The 22,680-nt window shown below is 40.1% G+C and overlaps 1 protein-coding gene across 1 annotated transcript; it reads right to left on the bottom strand.

Annotated features, from left to right (window-relative positions):
- Positions 1–16,780: 16,780 nt before the first annotated feature.
- Positions 16,781–19,244, bottom strand: LOC133918112 (protein FAR-RED ELONGATED HYPOCOTYL 3-like). Its single transcript, XM_062361857.1, has 4 exons — positions 19,110–19,244; positions 18,950–19,015; positions 17,816–18,430; positions 16,781–17,584 (listed from the first exon to the last, which is right to left on the bottom strand). Exons 1-4 carry the CDS (start codon positions 19,242–19,244, stop codon positions 16,781–16,783), a joined length of 1,620 nt encoding a protein of 539 aa, XP_062217841.1.
- Between the last annotated feature and the right edge of the window lie 3,436 nt (positions 19,245–22,680).

The following is a 22,680-nucleotide window of genomic DNA, read 5'->3' as shown; positions in this document are numbered from 1 at the left end:
CTCTTTATCTAACTCATGTTCTAATGCTTCAGATGGATCTAACGCATGGATCCTGTTTGTCACTTCGTTTTCAGTATCATAGATGTAAAGCTCAACGAAACGCGGGGTCTGACCACCACTTGGAAGCAAAGATCCAATACGATGGTGAATTTGCCCATTAATACGGAATACGTATGGACCTTGGCCTCTGTTTATAGCATTATCTATTCTAGCACCCATTGAGGTAAAAGCAAACAAACAATTATATTGCCGTACTTGTTTCAGAAATTTCTTGCATCGAGGATCGTCATCGTATTTTAAGAGGTCTTGTAAAAAGGGTGGACGTTCTATAAATGGCGGGATTTGAACTTTCCCACCTTTACAACATAGGTTGTAAACCGGTCCCTGTCCCCTAGCAGTAGACGATCCTCGTACAGACTCTACATACCAAAATAAAGCATGGCAATGTTCGCATTGAAATTCCGGAGATGCAAAATATGATCTCCCGCGATAAGTCTCTGCGCACCGGGAAAACACACAATGAAACATAGTAAGACACATCGCCATGCGTTGAGATTTAAAAAGGCTAACGGCAATCCTATATATGGACCTATACCTTTTAAATAATCTATATATTCCTATGTGAAGCGCGCATATAGGTTAGTCACAACACAACCCTCGCTCGGTCCTATGAGCAAAATAAGGCAATGCATCACATTAAGCAGTCCCAATAGGTAACGAAACTAACCATAACGTTATAAAATCTACACCAGAACTACCTGGTAGTTTCAAATGGCGATGGTTATGTAACCTTCGGCGCTTATGCCGATTGTCCGTTGTCACATCAGGAGGCAAAGATGGGTAGGCAACGTCTCGTATTCATGGCCGATCCCAGCCAAACAAAGACAAAAGGGGGGAGGGGGGCGGAGAAGATACATAAATAGCAATTTATACAGCGAAAAAGACAATATAAAGCATAAGTAGCGAAATATGAGGTAGGGCACATACTTGGCCTACTACGTGAAACCCGAGGCATCGATGAATTCACTATTAACTTGAATGGTTGCAAAAAAAAAACAGGAAAGAAAGAACGATGAAACAGGTGGGCAAATAAACAACATAGTGTAAAAGAGCTAAAGTAAGCTGGCAGTGAACAAGCTGTCTCAATAACGAGACAGAACATATAAAAACACAAACCACCTATTTTGTATATATACGTATAGGACTCACCACAATAAAGCATAACGAAGGAAACAACATGGCAGGTAATAAAACAATTATCTTATTAATAAACATGCAAGGAAACAAGAGAAAGATTACATGACAAATATTACTTACAGGCTGATATGAGCAATCATAAAAACAAAGCAGATGTTTAGAACCATGGATAGGCAGAAAGGATGTCAGGAAGAGGTAATTGGCAAGGTTCACTCATATCGTCAGCAAACCTATCCTGAAAATGAACAAACGGATCAACAACACCGGCCCAACTCACAGCGCCAGCTGCGAGCTGAATAGCACGGTGTGCTACTCTCCTATAGTACAACAAGGCTTGATAACTGTAATCAACGACCAAAAAACCATAAAGACCTTGTAGGTAACTTACAGCCTGGAACGCTGCTTGCTTATAAGGAGCCATATAAGTTATATGAGGACAATTCCAAAAAAAGACATGCTGACCAGTAACTTCTGTGCGCAAAGGTGGTAATTCTATCTCTACACCTAGAACAGATCCATCATGAGCGACCTCAGACAAATAATAAGCATATACCGATTGGCACCGACTGACAATAGCCTGTAACAAAGAAATGTAGGACGCACCTACTACAAACATCCTACCATACAAAAGTAAAAGGAAATGAAAAAAGTGTGAAAAAAACGAAGGGTCAGCAACAGTGATAAGAAGAACTGAATACAAGATATAGCAATATATAATAATGTAATCAACAAGTAAAAAAGCATATCTATATGAAGACTTACCTTAAATAGTGGAAGGTCACCTCAATAACTAAGATATAAAGGCCAGTAAGCAACCAACAAGCCGCAAAACCAGAATCCTAAACACCTCGCACACAGACAGAAGCAGCGACAAAGATGAAACTCATACACCTGCAAAGCAAACCATTTTATATACCAAATATAAAAGTACAATAGCAATTAGCCAAAAGAATGTAGACGGCCAAATGAAGCAATCGCCAATTCATATGCGAAAATAACAAAATACGACTTCCACACCAGTAAACAAATGAAGCAATCGTCAATTCATATGCGGAAATAACAAAATACGACATCCACACCAGTAAACAAGCGCGAGGGGATAGTGTATTAACCATCAGGCACAGCGGGAGGAGGGGGGTAACTGGAAGCAAATTTTCATAACGGATTACAACACTCAAGCTAATATGTTTTCATTGATGTGTAAGAAATCAACAAAGAGGTACATATCTTATACATATAATCTGCTATTACCCCACAACACCAATAGGCATATAAACAACATAGAGCATCGAGCAGGAACCTTATCTGAAAACCATGGACAATCAAGTAACAACCAATTCCTGATATAAACTTGTATCATTCATGTAGGAACCCTCTTCCAATAAAATAAGTAATCATACTCATGCAAGCTCTAATAATATAAAAATTAAATCAATAAATAAGTAATCATATCTATGGGAAACCTCACCTTCAACAAAAGCAGATAAGCTGATCAACTGAGATGCCTAGATCAACAATGAACAAAGAAACCAGCAAACGAAACTTGCAGAGAGATTGTAGACAAATCCATGGAGCAGAACGCCATAGACCTGCAGCACATAGCAACCCAAAAGTAAGTTACCTTAGATATAACAACAATGCGTAAAAAAAATAGCAAACAGGGAAAACAAAGAGGAAAACAAATGTACGCATTTGAAAAGGAAAAACAAATGTAAGTGTTGACAACTAAATGGAGTAACCAGCAACTCAAAGGTAATAATATAAAAATAATGAGCCTCCCTGCAGGAACCAAACCCCACGCCACAATGCATTAAGCGTGGGCATCAAAAATATATAAGAATTACACTAAGAACGTTCGAGACAAAGGGGCGGGGGATTGAGAGCATCGACACAAAAGAAAACAAAATAGCAAATATAATCAATTAGATACTAACCTTACCGTGCAGCAGACATTTTGTATGGCTCCGAAAAACCTCCACAAAATGCAGACTCTCCCACCAGAGTAAAACCGTTAGGCAGCACCACCGAACACGAATGCCAGCCTTCCCAGCGCAAGCTAGGAGCCAAAAGAACCAACAAATGAAATGCAAAGCAAGTCATACGTATGGCCAATCTAACAGCCAAAATGGAAAGAGGGAAAAAATGAAAGCGACAAGAACAGAACTCTGCAAACGCTAGGCCAGAGCAAAGTCCCCATCTGTACGAACCCAAAGAGCAACCACACGATGAAAAAGGGCGCGTCATACAAACAAAAAATTCGAAACCGAAAGAAACGCCTCCAGTGCAAGCAGCATCATGATATTAGGGTGACAAAATCTTTATCCGAAAACAAGCCACAGTAACCTGCACACCCAAATCCGTAGCCAGCCGACGACATGAACACATAAAACAATGAGGAAACCAGTACAGAGCAACGACATACCAACCTTTACCCAGCAACGCAACAAGCCAAAAAAATACGCAACCCATTAGCAAACGCGGATCTATACGGCATGAAAGAACGTTCGGCGAGAACAAAACCAGGCGGGCAGAGCGTTATACAACCACGGTGGAAAAAACAGCACCACGCGGGCCAAGTAACCATAGCGGCAATGTCCCCAACGGAACCTAGAACCCAAGAACAACGAGCAAACGAGGCACAAACCAAATCACCCACAGAGACAACCCAGGAACCGAAATCGAACGAAGCAAACAGGAAAGCGACCTGAATTGTACTGTGCAAACCCTAGCCGACACAAAAAATCGGCAACATCAAGCCCGTCCGGCCCGCGGGGGGAAAACCCGGAAAAGAACCAACAAAGTTGACGCACAAGCGAAACGCGTGAAAAGAAAGAGACAGATCCACATTCGAGGTCCCCATCAGAGCCAGCACGGAGACCAGCCACACCATAACAGGCACTGAGCCATTGAAGCAATAGTAGTAAAAAAACTAAAAGGACTGTCTCCACTAGAAAAGCATCACCATGGCAGAACCTCAAAATGTACATCCGGAAACAAACGACACCGATCTATATCCTCAAATCCGAAGAGCGGAGGGAGAGGTGATGGGAGAGAACCCCATCCACACTAAATCGCAGGAAACATATCTAAGCAGCAGCCGTTCAAGCAAGCAGGGAGGGAATGGGGAGCCAACGGGGACACCAGATCTCACCGACAGTGAGGCCAAGAAAGCAACCCGAAAAGCAACGAACAAGCACTGAGTACACACGACGGAGCCTCCAATGGTCCGTGACCTTTTACCAGGGGGCAGCACAGACAGCAGGAAGGCAGCCAACGGAGCGCAGGCACGTGGACCGCACTAATGGGGTGGTCGGCAGAAACAGCAGCACAACCGGAGCTGTCGATGTGCGATCGAACGTTAAAAATAAAACGCGTGACGTGGGCAGGCTGGGAGCAGGCCTATTCAGCCAGGAATAAAGATATAGATATGTTGTACGGTGGTGATATCAGTACGTGCAGAACATAACCGATTCACAGATGGATGAATTTGATTTAATGATGCAGTGTTTAAAGCCGCATATCACCACTAAGATGTTGGCAAATTGTAATTCTATGGTGCTCATGAAAAATATTTGGTTCTCTTGATGAGAGATTCAGCTAGACAATTATGAATATGCACATAGGGTACTAATGCAATAATGCCCAAAATCAAATAATAATTGAATGCACATTAAGAAACGATATTATCCATGTGGATGGATTTGATCTTGAATACAATATAATTTGCTCTAATTTTAATTATTTGAGCAATGAGTTTGATATAAGTGTGGTGCCTTATGTATAAGGGACACATATTAGACTATTTGTAGATGCATCGATCAACATTGTAAGTACCTAGATGATCCATAAAATTACCGAATAGAGTCACATTTATGTTCTTAAATACGTTCAAGAAATTGGGTGGCACGTTTTGAATTTTAAGATAAGAGGGACTTAAAATTAAATTCACTATGATACATATGGTGCACATAAATCTGAAGATTTTGAGAATATTGTGACCAATAGAATTTTTAATAATTTTTCTCATCATCTCTAAAGTAGAGTGACCAAGGCAATCATACCAAGTCTTGATTTTATTAAAATAGAAAAATTATTTTGTACGCAATATATGGTACGGGTTTAATGTATGTATAGTACAATACATATGGTATATATGGAAGCTTGTTGTATCCGTTGATTAAGAGGAGAAATCCCTCTTTTGTTATCATCATGGGTTTCGATATGAAAACCATTCTAATTGATATCTCTATAACTTAGTAAGGTACGGGTTGAATCGGGATACTTTAGAGTATCAACGATTATGACTTGTGTATCATAGAGAGAGTAATTATTGCGCGACCAGAGTCAACAATCACTACATCGCGTCTAGTAATTGTCAAAATATTTTATTATCTTTTAGTAAGAGTTTGGAAATATTTTGTTTCCTTGTAGTATAGAGTTTGTGGTGCATATGTGCACTCGGTATATTTCTTCTATCGGATTGACTCCCATAGAAATCTATATATATAATTAAATAATTTAATATAAATACTTTATTAGATATATAGAATACATACATATTTTATTTAGTATCATAGTGCTGATAGAATATTGTATTACAACATTTAATGGGTCATAGATAACTTGGTATCTAAGGAATTAAGAGACTAGATAAGGTCTTCAAACATGTCATGCGAAGCAAATTTGACACATATGTTTTTCGTACTTATGGAATCTTCTGATTGTAGAAGTGTCTGATTGTTACTTTGTTTTTGTAGAACATATTGTGAACAATTTACCTCCTTGGTGGAGTCAGTTTGAAAATTAAAATGTACTTCGAATCTGTATCATTGAGCATGTCAGTTATGTCTCATAGATTGTAATTACATATCAACTTAATGTATCAAGTTGTGGCATTTATTAAGTACTTGTAGCATCCATACTTGCGATAAATATTAGATTTGTCGAGTTTAGAATTTCCTTGACCCTGATCTGTTGCATATGGCTTCTGCTTCTTGTTATATTGCGTTTACCATTGAAGTTATTTGGCTGGCGTCTAAAAGAGTCATCGAATTTATTGTTATTTTGGACATTAGCATGTATTTTAGGTAAAGAAATATCACCAATTAGACGTTGATGATGATTTCTTAGAAGGAGTTTATTATGCTTTTCGGTCTGAAGTAATACATAGTCAGAATAAACTTAGTATTTGGTATTGTTGTTGTAAGATCCTATCAGCTGAAAGCATGGTAAATAAAGTTTTATCTAACTTTTTAACATCTGTAGGTTCTTTTTCGCAAAACTATAATTTTGAGCAGATTTTATGAACAATATGATTATAATTTCCGACGGACTTAAAGTCCTAGAGTTAGAAATGTGTCAATTCATGATTTGCATCGAGCAGAATCATTGTCTATTGTTATTCATATATGGTTTTGAGAGCTAGCCATAGAGTGCTCAAATTTTCTTCCATCATATACTCAGATTTGAGATCCGGATGGATATGATGCCTTATTATGTATAAACCTCCATATTTAACTTGATCGGGTAGTTGTGGATCTCCCCCTTGGGGAGGTGGTAGTGCCGCTACTATTCCATGGTACGCAAGACTAACCTTGACGTCCTATGCCCATGTTAGATAATTATGACCGTCAAACATGAGTTAATCGAACTCTTTTCCGGTTATTGTATTTTACATGGATTTGACCATAGATTTGATTAATTTACAGTAGGTAAATTAAAAATTATCATGGTAATGTTATAATAAAAATGTAAATTTTTGTAAAGTCAAGTTGAGACTTGAATTACATAGTGTAGACCTCAAATTATGTAGCTAACATGTTGAAGATAATCACTAAAAATGGTGTAGATCTCGCAGTAGTATGAGGCATAATCTGACATTTGTTAGTAGATGTCTATGTTCCTATTACCTTATGTTATGCTAAGTAGAATATTTAAAATAACACGTTGAAGATAATGATCAAGTCAAGATGATAAAATGTAGATCTCACAGTAATAGTAGATAATATGCAAATATGTAGTAGATGTTATTGTTCTATTATCTTGTGTTTCTCAAATATTAAATGGAGGTAATCACCAAAATGGTGTAGACTTCAAATATAGTGATTTAATTCTTTGACAATAGTCACCGAAAATAGTGTAGACCGTATAGCAACGGTTTAACACTTTGGCAATAGTCACTAAAAAAATGGTGTAAACCGTATAGTAGTGGCGTGAGTAATTCACTATTATAAGCGTAATCGGCAAATATTACAGTAGATTTCATAACATCCATGACCTTGTGTTATACCGATATTAGTTGAGGTAGTCACTTCAAATTTTGCATTGTAATTCTGCTTTAATTAAGCACTTTAGGGTATAAAAGCTCTTTGGGCCTTATTAAGGTGAATTAATTTGTAATTTTGGAAGACAATAATCTTAATTGCAAAAATAACACAATCATAAACATAATAGCATGTAATACATGCAATTGTACATGTCACTTATGCAATTCCTGAAGAACTGAGGGTCTAGAATATATATTTACATTACGTAAATTACTTATAGTGAAATATTTGCATAGTCAGAGGACTACCGCATAGTCAGAGGACTACTTTGTAAATAATAGAATATGTATCAATGTATTTAGCCGGTTCTGTAATTTCCAATAAATACAGGGGCTAAAACATAAATAACAGTGAACTATTATTCTTGTTTATTCATCAGATTTACAATTAACATAAAATCATAGGGCTTTTCTATAAAATTGTTGTGGGCCTTATCCCCAATTGAAGAGCTAGAGGATGTGGCCAGCGGTTGCTTGGTGCGGGATTTCCGCCACTGGAGGGCTAGTGCGGGCCTGGCCCACCGCAAATTGCCGTCCGTGAGGCGTGTCCGACATGCGCCATCGCCGACACGGATTGGGCACCTCCGCCGTTGTGGAAGATGGGGCCCGTGTGCCGTCGGCCGCTAGGGCTCAAGCGTCGCCGTCCGAATGGAGCGTGGATGCGCCGGTCTGGGAGGGGTCGCTGGCTAGCGGGCTGACTTCCCTCCCTCGAGTTGGCCGCCACCGATCACCGGATCTGCACTGTGTGTTATGGGGTGTGCCGCGCGGGGTCTTCCGTTGGCCATCATGGACGGCGGACGACGGACACTGGAGTACGGGCGGCCGCTGATGCCTTGCCGGTCGGGTGCCATGGTTGCTCGGGCTAGTGGCCACTGCCGGTCGCGCGGAGCCCCGCCTTGGAGGAGCACCGACTAGAGAGAGGCTCGCCATGTGCCGCCGGAGGGCAGTTCTCGGCCGGATGCAGGTCGTGGTCGACTCGGGCGCAGGCATGCCACCACCGTCAGGCTCACATGGGGCTATCGTCGCATGAGGGCGTGGATGACGGGGTGGGCATCATCGTCGATCTGTGCTGAAGAGAGGGCTCGTGACGACCGGTGGTGCCCGAGCATTCTAGGAAGCGTCGATCGTGGCGACGGTGAGGAACGTGATGCGGTGGACGTCAAAGACCATGAAAAGAAGGTATTGATCATAAAAAAAATGAATACCAAAAGAACCACTGTGGCGATCGTTATAGGGATTTTCTTGTTCTTTCATCAACCATCTCTAGCCTCGGATCGTCGATTTCTTCTTGTTGTTTGAATGTGGCTGATGAACGCCGTCGTGTAGAGCCAGATGCATCTGTTCGTCTGGTCGGTTGCTTCTTAGCGCAATGTAGAAGCAACATCGCTTGCGAGGATGAATATCCCTTGATGTTGCAATGGAGTACTTATCTGTTGTCTTCTCTGTTTTGGCTTGGCGCATATTCCTTTCGGATGAAGTGGTTGGCATCGGCATTAGAAAGGCATCATGTGCCTCTGTTGATCGAGGCCTTCGTGCCTTGCTTCTTGTCTGATCTATTAGCGGTAGAATAAAATGTGTGATAACGTGTTGTAGTAGAATTATAGATAAAGAGATAAAAAAATAGAGAATGAATTCTTGTAGTGATTCAATGAAATGTTTATATATATACATGCCCAATGACTAAATTCCGAGCGTGCATGCCCACGTCGCTCGGCATGCACGCTCGGATCGCCGTTCGTTCTCCATCTGAGCGTGCATGCGCGACTCATACGGCGATTGAGATACGCGCGTCCGAGATACGTCCGTCTGCCCGCACCCCGTATACCGACCCACGCGTCAGCGAAGCTTTAGCCGCGGAACCGTCGAGGCGAGTCCTTTTTCAAACATCGGGAACCGCGCTAGTTCATTTCGTTGCTCTCGTCTTCTTCTCCAGGTTCGTCGCTCTCGCAACACAAAAAAGCAAGCTGCGTGCTCTCGTCTTCTGATTCGCGCGTTCCTTTTGTTCCAGTGCAAATCGGTAGCGCGGCGAGAGAGGAGGGTTGCACAGGAGGTGAGTTTCCCCCAAAATCTGTTTGAATGTGCTGTGTTTTTTCTTCTCTCGCGCGATTTAGGGTTTTCTGATTCGCGTTTTTTTGTTGATCTAGCCCAAATTAGTAGCGTGGCGGGGAGGAGGATTGCACAGAAGGTGAGCCCCCCCCCCCCAAATCCGTCTGAATGTGTTGTTTTTTTCGCTTCTCGCACATATTTTAACTGTTCGGGAATACGGTATGATCCAGTGCAAATCGTTTTGTACCCGCTCGTGGATTCCTCTGAGTGTGCACATATTTGGTTCTCTCGCATGTGATTTTTTCTCTCCCCAATCTTATGAGCTAGGGTTTCCTGATTGGTGATTTCTCCCCAAATTAGTCTAACGTAAGGGGTGGGGTTTCCGATTCCAGGTGCTAAACTAAACTGCATAGAAATGCTTGGAAAGTGTGCACAAAATTGCCTAAAACACATCATAGTTATAGCCTGATCCATTCACTCTTCATACAATGGTTTTATGCTCACTTTTTTTTGTGCATACATATATACAAGGTTTTTTAAGGTCAACAAACATTAGATGAGTATTTTTTTTCATCTTTCATTCTTTTTTTGTTCAATGCTTGTTTTGTAGCTAGCCCATGTCATTGTTCACAATTGCTATTGATATGAGTGGATTTACATTCATACATATATACAAGGTTTTTTTCTTTATGTCATTTATGTATTATCATCGAATGGTTAAAAAACTTTGTTATGTATTTACTGGGTCATCACATATATATAATCTGTGTGGTTCCTTTTTTTATTCGACATCTCCCCTGATACTATGTTTTATCATTGTTTTTTTAACACTTACTAATATGACAATTTGTTTATGTATTATAAGCATTTTAATGCTTTTTACTGTGTAGCCTAAATTGCTTATGGTATGATAAGCAAATTACTTTTTTCGTATTAGCAAATTTGTTTAAGCAGGTAAGTAACATTCCACATGCATACACGCTGATCTTCTTTTTTAATTATTCATCCTTTTTCTTCTTCCATTGTTTTTCACATAGCTCCTCTGATCTCCATGTGTCTATTTTTGTTTGTAATTTTTTCATAGGTAATGACAAGGCAAAAAACAAAAGAGGATGTGGCTTCTACATCACGTAGCAACCATCATCGGCAGTGTGGGGTGCGTATAACAAAAGTCATTTTATTTTTTTGTTTTACTTCAGTAGGCCCATGGTCTCTATAATTTTGCGCTATGTGATCTGACTTTTTTGTTCATCTAGTTTTTTGGTGTGATGGTGTCACACTCTATCTGTAAATATTCACTTTTAGAGCAGTTCTATGTTAAGCGTTGATGCTGATCAAGTACTGGTTCAAATAGGAAAAGCCTGAATTTCTATCTGAACAATGTTAACTTGCTTTTCTGCTTTTGGAGGGAATACAACATGGAAATCATGCATATTTCGACTGCTATAAGTAATGATTTTTTAAGGGGAGTATTGTGTTGCAGTGCTTTTTTAGTTTTTCTATAGCGTGGCTTTTTGTATAGCTTTTTTTTAAATGATGCCATGCCCCAGACTCAGGGTGCCAGGAACAGAGTTTCACCATCAAGATTGGTTAAGCTGTACAAATGCATGTCAGGTGCACAGCGTGACATGATTACAAAAGTTGGTTTTGGAGGGTTGCTCAGTATAGGGACAAGTACACTACCATCTGACCTTACCAAGTGGGTGATAAGGAATTTCAATGCTGAATCCAGTGAGATTGTGATCCCGGGGAGAGGGAGGATCAGTGTCACAGCTGAATCAGTGCATAGGATTCTTGGCTTGCCAAAGAAGGGAGACAAGGTGTTGTATGACTTCAATGTAAAAGCCATCAACTTTATACATGAGAAATATGATACTGAGAATGCACCGAAGATTGGTTCAATAGTGAAGAGACTGAAAGCTAACAAGAATGCTGATGAAGATTACCTAAGGACATGGCTTATGTTGGCTGTTTCATCATTTCTGTGCCCAACCACCTGCCTTGGCATCAGTCCAAAATGTTATCCTGCACTGGTCAACTTATCCAAGGTTAATACATTGAATTGGTGTCAGTTTGTTGTAGATTCGTTGAGACAATCTGTACATCAAATGCACAAAAGGAATTCTGTGAAGGGTTGCTTATTTTTCCTTGTGGTAAGCTTGTCCTGCAGTTTCTTTTTATTTTTCTTTTTTCATCTTTTGAACTCCACAAGATAATTTCTTTTTCTGGCAGTTTGTGATTTTTAAATTCCTTTTTATATGTACAGCTCCTGTATCTAGACTCCTTGGTCATTGACGGATATGAAATTCCTGATTGCATTCCAAGAATTGGGGCATGGAAGAGGACAATCATCGATAAAGTCATCCATCTTGACAAAAACAGAAATGGGTCATTTGGAAGCTTAACAGTGCGTGAACTTTATTCTCAAATCTTTTTTTTAGTTCAGATTAATATGTACAAGTTTTTATCCCTGCAAGAGGGTTTACAAAATCTCACTTTTCTTTCGTGTTGTTCTGTCTCCTTTTTTTTCAGCTTAAAAGTTCATGCCACTTAGTTGTCCAGGAGTCACTTCTGGGACATATGGATGATATTGAAAGCTTTGTTTCATCTAAGGTCACTCCAGGCTTACCAGCTGAGGTCTGTCCCATATTCTTGTTATGCACCTTATTAATTGAAAGCATTTCACTTTTATCCTCTCAAGCACTTTAATGTTAAATCTCAAGCTACACCTACTCGTTTACAACAGCCATGAATATGCCACTAGAAGTATTGGATCAAAGCTACATATCCGATGATAGGCAAAATCATAATGAATTTTTTTTATCTCAATACTCCAATCTGCATCCAGCAATTTTGTAGTAACTGTAAAAGCAATTTACCAGGTGTATAAAAGCAATTTACCAGGTGTGAAAAGCAATTTTGTTAGTAACTTTAAGCAATTTTAATGTGTTCAAAAAGCATTTACTACCTTAGGAGAAGCATTTTCTGGTGGTGTTGCTAAAAAGTTAAGTTTCCAACTTTTGCTATTTGTTGGAATCGACATTGTTTCAAACTTTATCCTGTATTAGGGTGTAACAATCATGTCGAAGTTTTATGGCATTCTGTCATGGTGAATGAATGTCACATGAAATTATACTCATTCTGTCACTTTTTTACTTTTTTTGTACCTGATAATCGTCAAGTCATTTCTACACATTTTTAGTGCAACATATCTTGCAATTTAGTCAGCCCTTCACTCATGCCTTGTGTTGAACTGATTGTTTAAGCATTTTTGTTAGTACCTTTAAGCATTTTTAAAGTGTTTAAAAAATATTTTAGTAACTTGGAGAAGCTTTTTTACATGAATTCAATGCAGAAAAAGAGGAAGCTCTCTGAAGCTGTCAGCAAAGTATGCTTTCGCATCACACAAATGATGGGCACCTTTTTAGGAGTGGTATCTGAAATCATGGGGGAACACCAACCTTCTGTGTACCATGATCAACCAAGTCAAAGGAAATCCAAGCGGAGGAGGATGAGCAAAAAACATGAAGACAGTGATGAACACGAAGACGACGACGATGAAGACGAAGACTATGAGGACGAAGACTATGAGGATGAAGATGAAGACTCTAGCGAAGATGAGGATGAGGAGGAAGGTTCAGAGAGTGGAAACGAAGCATGTGCAGGTCATGAGGGGGAGGACTTGGGCAAATATGATGATGAGTTGAGTGAGAAGGAGTGCAACAACGAGTCCAGTGCGCATGCAGAATCAGAAGAGCAGAATCTGAGAGGTCATGACAAGGAAGAACAAGAACAAGATATGAATGATGGTGAAATACATATTGAAGAAGACATGGAGGAAAAGGAAACACCTCTGGTTAGGCGAACAAGGAAGGATAGAGGCGTGGAGTAAGGACAATATGAACTAGATAGGGAGCAGGGAACATCAGGAATAGCCGTTGTTCATGAAGAAGAAGGAGTTGGAGAATTGGCTAACAACAAAGTCATAGAGCTACGGTTACCAGAGCATCTAGAAGATGTGTAGCATGGAATAAGTAGTAGCACTAAGAAGAGAGTTGCTAAGCAAGATGACTGTAGTGAGAAGCTTCGGAAGAAATTGAAGAGGGAGAGGTTAAGGCTACCTGTCCCAGCAGATAGTGTGAAGGAAAACTTCATTTTAAACAAGAGCAAATCAACAGATGATGTCCTAGAGACAAAAGATGTTACAGCACCTATTGCTAGGAACAATTCTTGGGATTTTCCGGCACCAGAATGTAACATCATGAAGTTCATTGACATTGAATCTGATGGGATTGAGGATGAACAAAAAAATTTAGAGCAAACAAAGGTTGAAGAAGGCCTAAGGAACCTCACTGTACTTGATACAATAGCCAAGAAAGACACATCACCACAATTTGAATGCAGTAACAAGGAGGACTCAGATGATTCATTTGCAAACATACCTGAGGAATTGCTACAGAAAATGGAACAAGATGCAAGAAGGCACATAGAAGAAAAGAACGCTGCAAATAAACCTGAGGAATTGTTACACAAAATGGAAGAAGATGCAAGAAGGCACATAGAAGAAAAGAAGATGCATGAAGCTGCAGCAATTATGCAAAGCATTGCAGTAGTTCAAACTGATGAAATTGCAGAAAAAACCCCAGCAGCAATCAATCTTGAACCTTCTACTGCTCCAAGTACATCTGGTACAGCAGCCCCCAGAAGGATTTTGAAGATCCCAGCTACAATGAGATCTCCATTTATTGACTACAATAATAAGAATAACTTTAAATGCAGCAAGTTTGTTTGCATGGTGTACAATGCGGTGTGCAGAGCCACTGGAAGGACTACAAGGTCAAGCCAAAGTTCCAATGAGACAGAGTATGTATTTCTCTATTGCTTATTCATCACCATTCTTTTTTTCATACCCTGTTCTTTTTTATCAGCTGCTCAGCACGGATAGTTGCAATTTTGTATAAGCCTTTCTTCTTTTTTTAGCATAAAAAGTAATTTACCAAACACAGAGAAAACAAAAACATGGTAAAACAAGTTATGATTAAACAAGTAATTAATTATAATTAAGCAAGTTTGTGATTATATTTTAAACAAATTACTTATCATTGTTATGCAAGTTAGTGATTAATTTTTACTAAGTTACTTATCTGTACTAGGTGTATAAAAGCAATTATTTTAGAAACTGTAAGCAATAGTAATGTCTTCGAAAAAGCAATTTTAGTAACTTGGAGAAGCATTTCTGTTGTCTATCTACAAGCTAATGCATGCATTTTGGACAAGCAAGTTTTTCATACTTGTACAGCAAATTCTATACAAGTTGAAGCAACTTTTTGAAATTTTCAATCAATAAGCAAAATGACAGTAAACTGAAAGCAAGTTGTTCCATGCTCATAAGCAAATCCATACAACTGATAAGTATTTTTCCCATGTTCTTGAGCATCTGACCTTACCAAGTGGGTCTTTTTTTGACTAAGTTAAATCTTTCTTCTTTTGTTCTCAATGTTCATGCAGTGATATTATAATCAATGTATGGGACTTTTGGGTCACCTTAAATCATCTCTCAAAGTCAGTCAAACCAGGGGGGAAGTTAATCAACACTATAGCTGAAATTGGGATTTATCTGTTGAACGAACCTGATAATACAAGCCCTGCTAAACGTGTACTGCCACTAAGGGTTGCTGTGAGTATTCTTTTTTTTTTTTTGCCTCTATACATACCCAGGAAAAGACACAACATGGGTTTCTAAATGTTTATAAATTCCCCCCTGTATTTTTTTCTATATGCAGCATCGACTCCTGAGGGGCGAAATGGATCATGGGGATATAAAGAGGGCATTCATGAGAGACTTGACCCATCTTGACAGATCTAAATTGGTAACATTCTTTCTTACTTTTTTCATTCTTTTTCTTTTTTCCCTCACATTTTTTGGCATTTCTTAGACACAATATGTTTTTCTCCATTTTTTTCCAGGTAATGTTCCCTGTACTTCAAATGTGGGAGGTCGAGGGTCTCCACGAAGAAGTTGGGCACTACTTTCTATTGTCCTTGAACTTACGGGAACAATGGTTTGAGGTACTTTTCTAAAGTCATTATGTTCATTATCAATAAGGTCTTCTATTCATATTCAGCACAAGTAACTTGTATCATTTATGTGCTTTTGAGGTACTTGACTCAATGAGGTCCCTACATGATAACAAGCTGAAAAGTTGCTGCAGTACTTTGGTATCTGCAATCAAGCGTCTGTGGATCACATATTATACGCAATCGAAGAAGAAGATAGATAGCTATCGACTAATAGACATCGAGGTTCCGTTGCAGAGCAATATGTAAGTTATCATAATGCTTTTTTGCAACTTTGTTTGATGTTTTCATTGGCAATGTGTACAGATTTTTTTTTCACAGATATGACTGCGGTTTCCATATGCTTATGCATTGTGAACACTGGGACGGTCGTAAGCTACCCACATTCAAGGAAAAAGATATGCCAAACATACGCAAACTACTGACATACAAATGGCTAAGTCACCCTGAAAACATGACGCACTGGAAGACAAAGCTCAACATCATTTAGGTAACATCTATCTTCTTTTTTTCCTACCCGCTGCTGAAATGTAGTTGCCTCTGAAAATATATATTACCTGTTAAGAAAGCAAAATTGAAAATACATTTTACCTATGTGCTATTTACCTATGTATCCAGCGAACTAGATGACTATTGAGCTTGCTACGTGTACTCATTTGGGGGGTGGATTGATCTGAGTGATTGAGTGTTCCGGATTGTTGTGTTAACACAACAGTTCAATAAAAAAGAAGTAATATATTCCTCTAATAAAAGCACTTTAATAGTCTGTAGAAAGCACTTTTAAACCAAACAAGCACTTTACTAGATTGCAGAAAGCAGTTTACTACGCTAACTAAGCAGATTAACACAAACTCTTAAGAAAACTCCACTGCATACATTCCTCCTGCCACAAACCTAAAAAGAAGCATACTAATGTCATGTGAATAGTTGCATCTCCTTGCTTGGGATTCTTTTAGTTATTTTTCCAGGACATTTTGCAGCATTGTGATTCTCAGAGTGACAAATGCTGCATTTGTTCTTTCTCTTTGGTTGCACATTCTTCCCGTTAGACAACCTTTTTGACTTCTTCCTCCCTTTAGTTATTGATCTTGGCGGATTCCTTACTAATCTTGAACTATCAGGATATGAAGCATCTTAAAAATCTGCAGGAGCAGGCACATTTGGGTTAGGAGTAGACATAGTAGCTGTAGTGGCATGACCAGGAGGTGAAGTTGTCGTAGTTGCATTAGAAAGAGACTGAGATACATTTGCAACAGAAAAGTCATTGCTAGGAACAACAGTTGTCTTCTTCCTCTTACTCTTCCTCTTTTTTAGATCTGCAAGTTCAGATTGCATCATTTCGATGTGCTTAGTAACAATAGAATGAGCATCATCTGAGTTTGAACCTTCACGTGCAAATTTTGCAAGTGCAGAAGCAAGGTTGCTGAATCTCAGTGTTCTCTTGTTCTGCAAAGACATACCACTAGCCGCAATATCAACAGAAATGTTTGCATCAGCAGACATATCTGTGTCAACAAGAATTGCTTGTTGTGTCCATCTTTTCAATATGTATCTCTCAGGCAGGGTCTTCACACCAAATTTGATCAAAATCTTCATGATGTGGCAGCAAATTATCCCATCCCTATCAAACTTGCTGCACTCACAATAGTAACTTGTTTCTTCTTCAATTGCTGTCACAATATATGACCTAGTCCCATAGTCTTTAACAAATTTGTCATTCGGTACTAGCTTGTATTGGTAGGGCACTTCATGCTCCTGCACATCATATTCTGCAGTCTTTTCAAATTCCTTTGAGAATTTATAGAAAATACCTTTTGTGTACACAGTTGATGCATATTTCTCAATAGGGTACTTTGACCATGTGTGTCGTTCATTATCATCAGTCCTAAAGTCCTGACCATCCTGAGCAATAAGGTACTTTTGCTGAATTTTCTCATACTGTTTCACAAATAACAGTATTGATAAGTTTGGATTCACATATCTCTTCAGCACTGCATTAAACCCTTCACTTCTCTAAGTTGATTGGAGGAAAGGATAGAAACAATGCATATAGTACGCTTGAACAAAACTCTTTCTGATGCTATACAAATGCTGAAAATGCTGTATGTCCCCCAGGCCATGCTTATTAATCATAGCATCCCATTTCGCCTCAAATTCTTCAGGTGTTACACTGTAGTTAATACAGTCTGTAAACTCATCCTTCAATTCTTGATTAGATGAAAGGTATGGACCAATTGTTCTAGAAGCTTTATCCATTATGTGCCACCGGCAGTTTCGATGATTTGTATTAGGGAAGACAAGCTCAATTGCCAGCCTCATAGCCCCATCCTGATCTGTTATTATATTAAGGGGAGCCTTGCCTTTCATCGCTTCAAGGAATGCTTTGAAAAGCCAAACAAAGCTATCTGTCTTCTCATCCCTTAGGAATGCGCATCCTAGCTGGAACGATTGAGCATGTCTATTTATTCCAATGAAGGGGGCAAAGGGCATGTCATACATATTAGTCATGTATGTCGTATCGAATGAAACACAGTTACCATATGCCTCATACGCCTTCCTTGCTGAACCATCCACCCAGAATAGGTTCTGAATCTTATAATCATTGTCCAACTTGAACTTGTAGAAGAAATCAGGGTCATCTTGCACTTTCAACTCTTCAAAGTAGTCTAGTGTTTCTTGCATGTCTTTATACTTTTCAGTGGTACGAAGTGTGGACCGGAAGTTACTGACATCTTTGCCTACGTACGGTACTAGTTCAATGGAGCCATAGAACTCAGCCATTAGCTGCATAATGCGCCATGTGGTCATGTTACAGCCATGCAGCATAGTGATGAAAGCCTTTTCTTCCTTAGATATGCCTTTGTGTGATCTAAGCCATCTTGTTAGTGAGGGCTTTGTAATGAGTGGATGATTGTGCTCAGCTATGAAATAAATTACATGCCACCTAGCACCAATTAGCTTCACAGTCATCCTTGCTTTGCATTGCGTATACTTCATTTTCTCCCTTTTCCTTTTCTTGCCACCATGTCCCCCCCCCACCCTGTTTAATGGCTCACTCATGCGGTAGATCAACATCATCTTGTTCAAAATCATCTTCATCTGAATCATCTGTAGGCTCCTCAGTATTTTCATCAGTTTTGCTTTTCTTCCCTTTCCCTTCTTTGTTGCAGACAAACTGGATTTTTTCCAGCACTTTTGTAATTCCTGATCTGCGCGAGGTATTTGTCCTTATTGAGAAACCAATTCTCTTAGCATATGCATTGTAGTATCCCCTTGCTTCTACTACACTGCCAAATGTCATACCAGTATAGGGGACTTGCGGCGTAGACCACACCTCACCCTCTTCATGCAGAACTTGTCCAGTAATATCTGAAACAACAATATCCCCTACAGTAACCAGTGTGTTATCGGTATTTTCTTGCTAAACATCTTGTAAATGTGTTTCTTCCAAAGAGAGTCTAACATCAGAAATGCTTGGGGAGTCTTGCTGGATAGGGGGAGGCTGAGTGCAATTTTTTGGATTGCTCTCAATTGCATCTTCAATATGTCTTGAGATGAAATCATAGTCAAAGTCAGGTGGCAGCTGGTTTAGATCCATCTCTTTGAAACCTACATAAATACATAAATGTTTCTTCAGTAGTGCATATCTTCATAAGCAAGAAAATCATGCATGGTTTTGCTTTTTTTTTTGTACGTAGTACAATCACGCATGCTGAATCAGGTTTTGTGTTTCGCAGCACAAATAAATTGTATCATTGGAGAATTCATATACATACATCTGGAACCAGATCAGGAAGCAAATCTAGGGTATGTCCTTTTTTTGAAGTACAATTTCTGTTATTTTTTTTCTACGGTCATTAACCATCTGAGAAGCAAATATGCACAAACTATATTGTGTTCATTCAGTGAAGCAAAACATGCAGAAAAAAACCTGACAAGGTTGAACAAATTTTAGAAGATGTAACTTTTTAAGATAAATACAAACTTCTTTAAGTAGATACAAGCTATTTTGATGACCTGTAAAGGCAGATTTAATGTCTTCAGTAACATTAAACCAGTTCAGAGAAGCAAAATAGTCAGATTCTATTGAGCATAAACTTTCTTCCTCTTTTTCTGTTTAATTTATTTTGTAATTTACATCAAATAGGAACAGGGATAGCTCATTCTTATATGTAGTTTTTCCCAATTCTGCAGGTCTGTATAGTTAGTTGCATCAGGTACAATAAGAAAGGTACCAACAGGATGACAAAAGCAAGTTTGCGTGCTGTTTTTTCTCTTTGTACAGGCAAGTTATGATACAATTTCAATCAAACAGGCTAAATGTTGTTTCCAGGAAGCAAACATGTAGATTTTAGGTAGAGGAAATCCATGCAAACTTTTCAGTGTCACTCTGAGAATCCCCCGTCGGTTGAGACAAAAACGATGTAAAGCTGATCAAACATCAAAGAATCTGGGAAAATATATATAGCTACTAAAGCATACCTGATTTTTTTAGGTAAATCTGCTTAGCTTTGTGCTGCTCCAATGGAGATTTTTTTGCTTTTTCCGCCAGAACCCTAGCTTTTGCCTCCGCGATAGCTTTTTTTCATGCTGGCGGTGGCGCGTGGTTTGGGCAAGCCAATTCCGAGTTGCCTCCGATCGATTTTGGGTGGGCCCAGCAGTTGCCAGGCGCGCTCCGTGCACAAACGCGCTCCCGCGCCGGAGAGAATAAAGGCATGGGCCATACGCACGGTCCGCGCGCGGCAAAAGAAAGATTCCTTTTTTGGCTTGCGGACAGGATGCTAATAGCATGCACGGCCGTGCATTAGTAGCGTCCATATACATGATGAAGATGTGTTATTGAAAAGACATGTCTCTTTTCACCAAAGGATATATCCGTTTGATAAAGACATCTATTTACTAATTAATCACTAACTATAATAACAAAATCTACTAGGAGAAGTCAGAAGTAGAACCGGCGACCGTCGCCTTCCGCAGCGAACGTCGCCTTCGATGCCGACTAAACGTCGAGTAGCCCACGAAAATGTGCCTCGGCCTCAAGTTCCTCAGCATCGCCTTCCGCACCGAATTCGGGACGTCGCTTTACCTACTGGATGTCCCCTTTGAATAATCGACCCAGGAGCAGCGCCGAGGCGAAGTGCAGAGCACTATAAAACTCGGCCTCCATCAGGTGGACGGCACAGCACCAAAAAGACTATCCAGTTGGCCGAGGCGTTGGTGTGGGTCTCAGCCTCAGCGCCTCCTCACCTCGCAGGCGCACCGAGCGTCCGTGCATCGACCGCGCAATCCAATGGCCCCTGAGGATGATGGCAATGTCACCAAGGAGGCCCCCGCGTCAGAGCCAGAGCGAGAGCCCGCCCCTGACGCCGGCCGTGGGCCGCTGCTGCGCGTCTCCGCGCTCCAGCTGATGCTTTTCGGAGCAACGGTCATCATGGGCGCGGCCGCCGCGCCGGTGCCTTTGCCTCGCCTGTTTCTTGCGTTACTGGCGTGGCTCGTCGGGTGCCTGTCGCTGCTCATGCCACGGGCCTGACGCGCGCCCCAGCTTCAGATGATCCGCTGAGTCGGAAGCGCCGCCCTGTCCATCTAAAAAATCACCCTACTACCTGTGTCCGTACTCCGTAATGTCCATCAGTGTAAGGTCTAAAAAAAAGGGTTTGTAGAACAGATCAGGTCGTGTTAAGCTGCAGGGGATCGGGCTCTAGTTACTTCCAAGGCTCTGAGTGAGGCTCAATTAACCTCTAAGTTCTTTATGGAGACCCAATTGACCTCGCGATTGCTGGGGGTACAGAATTGTCCGGGAGTAGCAGCGACTATCTTGACTTATTTGGAGTTTGCGGTAAAAGGAAGATGTGTTCGATTTGGAACCGCGTCGACCAAACAAGATAGAGAGAGGAGAGAAAAGCTCATTTGTTTGGTGCTGATGTGATGCCAGTTTATGTATAATTTTACTTTGGGGAAATGTTATGGCTTAATTATTTTACAGCTCTGTTCTGTTTCGTTTTTTAATTTTCAGGATTGTCAGTAGGGTAACTAGTTGATGTTCTTGAGTCAAGTGCGTTTTTCTGTAGTATTAAGGGTAGCCTTAGACCAAAAGCAGCTAGCTCATGAGCTAGCTCAGCTTGGTACAATTTTAACAAGCCAAGCTCATGATTAGCTCGTTTCGTTAACGAGTTGACTCGAGCTAGCTTACAAACTACTCGCGAGTCAAGTGAGGCCCAACACGCTAGCCTTGTTTGGTCGGTAGGGTTGGTTCGCTTCAGGATTGTAGGATGTATCAGGTCATTCAGGTCGTATTACTTCCCAGGGCTTCGAGTGGGGCTCAATTAACCTCTGAAATTGTTTTTGGACACCCAATTGACCTCTTGAGATTATTCCGGGGAGTATAAAATACACGTGAAAGGTGCAACTTTCACCGTAATAATCTGTAATTAGCAAGCAGCTGCTCGTTTGACTTTTTGAGTTTGGAGGAATTGGAAAAAGGAATGAAGACGACAGAGAGGAGAGAGAAGTGATAATTTGTTTTTTCTTTTCCCTTTTGGATCTTGGTGCCACTTGATGGCAGTTTATGTACGACTACTTTTAGGGAAAGTTATTGCTTAATTACTTCTCCTGCTCTGTTCCATTTCGATGTTTCAGTATAGTCAATGGTGTAGCGAGTCTGATGATATAATTGGCAAGTTGAGACAAACTGATATAATCTGCCGTTGTTGGGGGGGAAAACGTCTCTTTAACCTTAATCCCGATAAGGGGAGCATCTGTCACGAGATGATCAAACTAGTCATGAAGTGTCAAACTACGAAAGCCAGAATCGCATTGACATGAAAGGAATAAAATCAACGTGGCAGTCCAGCTTTCAGGCAGCAACAGCTGACAGTTAACGTTGACGGTACCATTACCATCTTGTTCCTAATCAATCAGCATATGAGAACATGTAAAGGTACTAATTATGCACGCAATGAACAAATACAGTTTTGGGCACCTAAGCACAAATAAAATTACACTACAAAGTTAGGTGTTAACTAAGAGACTCGACG

Source organism: Phragmites australis, chromosome 5 (genome assembly GCF_958298935.1).
Source record: "Phragmites australis chromosome 5, lpPhrAust1.1, whole genome shotgun sequence".
Lineage (NCBI taxonomy): Eukaryota > Viridiplantae > Streptophyta > Magnoliopsida > Poales > Poaceae > Phragmites > Phragmites australis.
This window is presented reverse-complemented; position numbering and strand designations above follow the sequence as displayed.

Excerpts from the sequence above, each read along its gene's own strand:
- LOC133918112 (XM_062361857.1), bottom strand. The coding sequence starts at position 19,244 with ATGGATCTAAACCAGCTGCCACCTGACTTTGACTATGATTTCATCTCA. Across the intron at positions 18,431-18,949 it reads GCCGCAAGTCCCCTATACTG|CTAATGGCTGAGTTCTATGG; the intron begins GTATGACATTTG and ends CGCATTATGCAG. Across the intron at positions 17,585-17,815 it reads CAGACTGTATTAACTACAGT|TATGAGAAAATTCAGCAAAA; the intron begins GTAACACCTGAA and ends TTTGTGAAACAG.